General features: G+C 39.3%; 1 protein-coding gene across 1 annotated transcript in view; it reads right to left on the bottom strand.

The window, feature by feature from the left end:
- Positions 1-266: 266 nt before the first annotated feature.
- Positions 267-6,850, bottom strand: part of FBXW9 (F-box and WD repeat domain containing 9) — an 869,916-nt gene continuing 863,332 nt past the window's right edge. The window contains exon 11 of the mRNA XM_044082395.1: positions 267-2,569. Within this exon, the coding sequence (XP_043938330.1) occupies positions 2,495-2,569 (75 nt within the window). The 3' untranslated portion in view covers positions 267-2,494. The remainder of the gene's footprint in view (positions 2,570-6,850) is intronic.

Below are 6,850 nucleotides of genomic sequence, written 5' to 3'. Positions count from 1 at the left end.
AAAAAAGTGTATTAGAAATCATCCAGTAAAGGTAATCCACAAAATAAGCAAGTTTCTCAGCAGGATACAAGACCTAAGCAACATGTTCTACATGGACAGACTCAAAGCCCTGTCACTATACTTGGTATCCTACAGACTGCAAAGGAGTGACCTGTGTCTGGCATACAAGGCATTCTCTGACCCAATACTGATGGATTTATTGCATATCAGCAAATCAAATGACATCAGAAATACTCGGTCTAGGGATCTGAACCTCTTCTGCAACATCAACAGAATGGTTTACAGGGACAGGTATATTTTGCAGAAAATACCAATGCTGTGGAACAGACTTCACATAAAGTTAATTTCTGTTCATTTTCAAACACAATACCACTCTATGGATTGGAAACAGAAAATTTGCTCCAGGACAGCTTCCTGTATTACTAACAACTAGAGGCAGCTCCTAAATGCCTTATTCCATGCATGGCTAGGTATCATCAAATTATTTATGGCATAACAGTCATTCTCATTAGGGGTTACATATAATTAATGACCTTGGGACTGATAAGGTCAAGCTATAAACAACTAGGGTATGTTATTTCAAGCACAAAAAGGGGAAACTGGCTAGGCTTAAAATGGCTCACAAGGGCAGCTAGCCTAGTACTTACCTATGAACCAGAGTACAGAAAACAAAAACAGACACAGAAATCGTCAGAGTCTCAGGGGAAAATTAAGGATCCGGATTCAAGGTATTTTATTTAACTGGATGTGTCCACTGGATACCAAGTTTCCCCTTCATGAAAAGCAACTGGGAAGCACGGTCTGGTTAAGTAACCCACTCAGTTACACAGCAGTCAAATGGAGACTGAAGAAACCAAACTGTCAACAACAGAAAGCAGTTTGTTAATTTAATCCTCTGCTCTGACAGATAAGGCCGCCTGTTAACCAGCCACAGCCTTACTCCTCTGCTCTGACAGATAAGGCCGCCTGTTAACCAGCCACAGCCTTACTCCTCTGCTCTGACAGATAAAGCTGCCTGTTAACCAGCCACAGCCTTACTCCTCTGCTCTGATAGATAAGGCCGCCTGTTAACCAGCCACAGCCTTACTACTCTGCTCTGACAGATAAGGTCGCCTGCTAACCAGCCAGAGCCTCACTCCTCTGCTCTGACAGATAAAGCTGCCTGTTAACCAGCCAGAGCCTCACTCCTCTGCTCTGACTGATAAGGCCGCCTGTTAACCAGCCACAGCCTCACTCCTCTCCTCTGACAGATAAGGCCGCCTGTTAACCAGCCACAGCCTCACTCCTCTGCTCTGACAGATTCTTCTTTAGTTATCACTCTGAGTCTTGTAATAGATATCCAAAGCTAGAAAACAGAAAGCTTACATCATTAAAAAAAACAACAGCAAAAAAGTTTAGGTGACAAGCTCTACCAGTTCTGCAGAGGTTGTGAAATAAGAGTAAAGTGGCATGCACTATACAGAAGGAAAGATTTAACAGCTGTAGTGGGATGTAAAATCTCTGAAAAGAGGAAAAGAATGGAAGAAAATCCTGTGTTACATTTGTTTAGGTGGGAAACATCTCATACATGAATCAGGAAAGCATCTGCAGAATTCTAATGTAATGCATACAGATAAAGTTGAAACAAACTGCTTGTGCAGCGTTGACTGCGATGAAGTATGTTAAGGAAGAAGCCTAACCAAATGTTGTGCTTCACTGTTACAGTGACCTGAGCCAAAGAAGATCAAAGTATTACTGGAGTGTGGAAGCATTTACTCCACAAACAGTCCACTTAGGAAGCTATCAAACCACTCAACTAGTGAGGACAGCAACAACTTACTATGCATGGAAGCTTGGTGAGGTATCAGCTTAGTACTGAAAGAAAGAAAAAAAAAAAAAACATAGCAAGACACACTCCCCCGAGAATGTGGCAACAGGTTTTAGTTCAGGGCCCTCCAAAAATGGTGGCATCTATTAACACGATAAGCCTATGTAATCCTTCAGTATTCCAAGCCAAGTACACAGGGCATCAGAAAAAGAATTTCCGAAAACCCATGGCTTGTCTAACTATACTTTTTCCTGTGCTGCATGGCTACATTACTCATCCTTTAGCCTGATGCCATTCAGTTCTGACAGTGCTCAGATTTGCCATCCATTCTGTATGAAACTTTACATTTGCTCCCGAAACACCAGTAAGTACCACAAAACAGAATTTGTGAAGAAACAACACATCTTATGTTTTTTTTTTTTGGGGGGGTGGATGATGATGACAATGAAAGATGAAGCAGGTAACTGTAAGAGAGGTCTGTCTGAAATGTTCAAATATCCCAGTCACAAAATGTTACATATGTTACATCATTACTTTTGTCAGTAATCAAAGAGCTATGCCAGAAAGTCCATGACACAGCAAAAGTGGCCTTTGTACTCGAGTTATTTGGGCACTGTTATCTTCACTGGTGGAACAGTTTGGGTAGACTTGCCAACCAACTACTGTATGATATGACCAGAAATCGTGTCAAACATTGAGCCTCCAGATCTCCACTGACATTGCTCCTGACGCAGCTGCCAGCACACCTCCATCAACACTGACCTAATGGTGGACAAGAAGGCACAAAGGATAATTAAGTAAAATGCTAAGCAGATTTTCTGTACAGTAACTGTTACAATTAAAACACCCTAAGCACAGATTCTAATGTACGTAAAGGAAGTGTAAAACATGTTTTTCCTTGGTTCTTGTCTTTCCAAAGGGTAGCATTATTAAAATATATACATACAGTTTAAAGCAAAAAACACTTGTGCATTAAAACCAACTGTATATGCTTTCAATACTATAAATGAGGCACTGAACTAGTTAAGCAATTAAGAATCAAAATTTAATTAACATATTAAATTGAGTGGCATAGCAAATGTTCCAAGGAATTTATAAATGAATACTTTCTGGTGAAATGCCATTCACAAATATTAATAAATCTTCCCTTTTTACCTAACATACTCTGATTACTACTCTCTTTACAAGGTACAGTTGTGTGATGTACTCATCAAACAACAGATCTTTGAGAGGAAGAGATCACTTGTGCAGTAGTTCCTCACTTACGATGTAAAGCGATGTGGCTGTGCTAAGTTGCTGCCAGGCTGTGACCTCCCTGTGCGGACTACACACTGAAAGTGGACATGCATGAGTCTGCTGTGGTGGTGTAACTAGTCAGACTGAGGAACAGAAGTGCACTAAACAACGGGTTATAGTGAACCATGGCAATGAAACAAATTCTATAAGATGTGGAGACACGCTACATACCAGACTGGCAAAGGACTAAATGACAGCTACTCCCCCGGTGTAAGGATGTTTATGGACATCAATATGGCCTTTAGGTCCCTGCACCACCAAGTTACAATTATGACCTTGTAGTTAACCATGTGAAAGTACGCAGTCTTAGCCTTTCCACCCAAGGAGCAATGCAATGAGACACTGTTAAGTTCTGTTCATATCTTCAAAGAGGGCAATGCCCTGGCACTGAGCAGCATTCTACCATCACCAACAATGACACCTAGCTTCAAGGATAAAATAACTGGCTTCAATAACTAACAAATTGGTATCATTCTAGTGGAAACCAGTGCGCACCTACGTGGGATCAAACAGTTAGCAGACCAATGTACTTTGTCAGGGTCTATGTCTGATTAAAACCTTTACCAAAAAGGAGTACTGTGAGGGTAGCAAAGTTTACTTGATCAACAACTTAAAACAGCAAACTCCAGAAGCCTAAACAACAAAATCTTGGAATGTGCGACTTTCCTTAACCTTGGAGATAGCAAGATATTTGTAATTACAGAAACCTGGTTCCAGTGTGGTGATAGGCATTGTACCTTAGAATATAGGGAGTGCTACCATGCGTTTAGATACATCAGCAGCTGTGGGGGAGTATCTTGCTTCTCATCAAATTTCCCACCATACAAATCTGCACCTGGTTGAAATCCTAGTTACAATCAGTAAAATTATCACATTACAGCCAATTATAGATCCGCATGCAGAATACTGTAACCAGTTAGAAAAGTTAAACCAAATATCTTTCTTGTGGTTGACTTAAACTAACCACATATAAATTTGCAAAAATGTACTACCAATAGTAAATATGCCCAAGTATTTATGAATGCTGTAAATGACAATAAATTTAATCACACTTTCCCCTACCCACCAGAGGTGCAAATCTTTAGCATGTCCTCACAAACATTTCTCCCATCTGCACCACATCACTTGTTACCCCCTCCCTATTCAAATCTCACAATCTGACTGTACTCTTATCTATGAAACCATGCTTTGTGACAGCTAATAACATCTCTACATTCAGTGATTACTCCAAAACAAATTATTTACTGATGATCACAAATGGTACAGCTCCTCAGTAAACCTTGCAACTGCCTATACTCTGTTGAATTTTAGTCCCTCTCGAATAGATGCATTGAGGGATCCATAGTAATCTGGTGTAAGCAGAATGGCAACTTTAGAAATAAACCCACATGGTGAATCTACCACATCAACAAACTCTATAATAAAAAGAAAAATCTCCTGGCCATCACCTAAAAATTGCCCACTCCCCATTGCAAAAGGGATTTAAAACAGGTAAGCAAGTCTCTCAAACTTACTATTAGGAAATGTACGGCCAACTATGAATTTAGGGATGCAACTAATTCTAAAGACAATCACAAGGCCTTTGTCAGCTATATTAGGAAGCGCAGAAGCAACCAATAATTCTGTATTGAACTTATCTCCAGTGCTACATCTTTCTCGGACCTCAAGGACATTGCTAATATTCCTGTGACAAAAAAACACACTACTTCCATTGATCCTGAAAATCTCTCCACAGGTCGTCTGAGAAGCATGCAGTGCCACCTAGCAAAAATGTCTCCATCAACTCTACTGGTTTCTCCACCAGTTATGTCTCCTGAGGTGTTGTGGCGAATGGAAGTTGTGATGCCCTTGTATAAAGAAGGTCCCATTACTGACCATGGGGAATTACAAGGCTATTAGTCTGACTAATATTATTCGAATGGCTATGAAATGTATTACAGCTGAACTAATAATGGCATGGGTGACCTTATAACCCTCGATGCACACCAGTTTGGTTTTCTAAAAAGCAGATCCTGGCTGCTCAACCTGGTTGAGGTCTTTGAAAGGGTTACTGAGGCCATGGATAAAGGGCATATAATCCACACTGCTTATATTGACCTTGCCAAGACTTATGAACTGTTCTCCATTCTGAGATTAATGAAAAACTCTCCCAACTCAACATTAACCCTTATTCAGGGTTCCAAGATGGTGGCACACCGATGGACAGGTTGGTATGAGCTCTTCCAGTGTGAAAAAAGAAATTGTAAAAAAAAAAAAAAAAAAGGCCCAGTGGTACTGCCAGTTTGGGTAAAAATTCACTCAACAGCTAGTAATTACTGCCTCAATGTCAGCAAAAAAGAAATTTTGAGAACCTGAAAGAAAATCAGCTAAAAAAGGAGAAGAGCAAACTTTGAAGGGGGAAGAATCCTGCAGCTGTTCAGGAAAAAAAAAAAACAGTACAAAGCTTTGCTACAGGAGGTGGCTTCCATTAATTTAGAGAAGAAATCAAATATACTCGGATATGTTTAAAATAAATGAAACGCCAAAGGAGCAGATAAACCCAAACAAAAGGCTGGAAAAATAGAAGAAGCTTTAACTCACTATTCAGATGAACTGATAACACTGCAAAAATCAGAAGATGAAATTCTGAAATGATGAACTGGATGGCTGAGCATGAAGTTTCCCAAGAAGGGCTGTTTCAAAAAAATAGAGTTAGAACACAGTGCATGCAGAGAAAAACCTGAGATTTTCTGTTGCACCAGAGAAACTGAAAATACGAAAAAGCATCTGGACTGTTGTCCCACAGTGGGATTTGTTAACTGAAAGGGCACATCATGTACATGCGCCAAACCTGGCCAACAGAAAGCAGCCAAGTTTTTCTTTTTTTTTAAAACACTGTTACTGAACTATCACTTGTGACATAAGCACATTTATATAAAAGTAATCAAACTGTATTCACAAGTTAAAAGTAACAAACATTATGCTTCACATATATTGCTATATATCATATAACCTAAGCAACATTACATAAATTATTTAATTCCTGCCCTTTTTTAAACAAGAAACATCTTTATAAACCATCACGACAAAACAAACATTTATATAAACGAAAACAAACCACACCAACACAATCCTAGTTGCAAGCATTTTACATCACAAACCATACTAACACACTCCCAGTAGCAAACAATATACACCACATATAATCTACCCAATCATTTTCAATCAAACATTACATAGCTCATTTATGTCCTGCCTTCTTTGAAACCTCATTCCTCCCCTGTATGTATTATTCCCACAATTCCCATTTTTTCCTATGTAGTTTGTGCCTACCTTTTTCTAAAAATCTCAATTCCAGTTGTTTTATCTCTATTACTATAGCCACTACTTCTAATATAGTGTTGGTTTAGATTTTGATTTACATTTTCTAGTAATTGCTTTTTTGGCAGCCACCATAATTAGACACAGCAAAGCCTTTCCATGTCTAGGCAATTCCGTATCACAGCTCAGAAAAATCACCTCTCTTATCACACCAATCTGCCCACCCAGCATTTCCAATAGTGCATCCTGCAAGGAATCCTTAAAGTCTGCCAGCTCACTGCACTCCCAGAAAATATGTTCCCAATTACCTCTTTCTCCTCCGTCACACATCCAACATTTGCTATCTACCTGTGGAAAAATTCTCTAGTCTACTTCGGGTATAAAAGTATCTATGTAAACATTTCCAAGCAAAAATCCTAAATCTTCTAGATTTTGTTGCATATTTGT

Source organism: Protopterus annectens, chromosome 9.part0 (assembly GCF_019279795.1).
Source record: "Protopterus annectens isolate FY-2018-M chromosome 9.part0, PAN1.0, whole genome shotgun sequence".
NCBI lineage: Eukaryota > Metazoa > Chordata > Ceratodontiformes > Protopteridae > Protopterus > Protopterus annectens.
The sequence above is the reverse complement of the archived record's forward strand: the minus strand, read 5'-3'. Positions and strand labels throughout refer to the sequence as shown.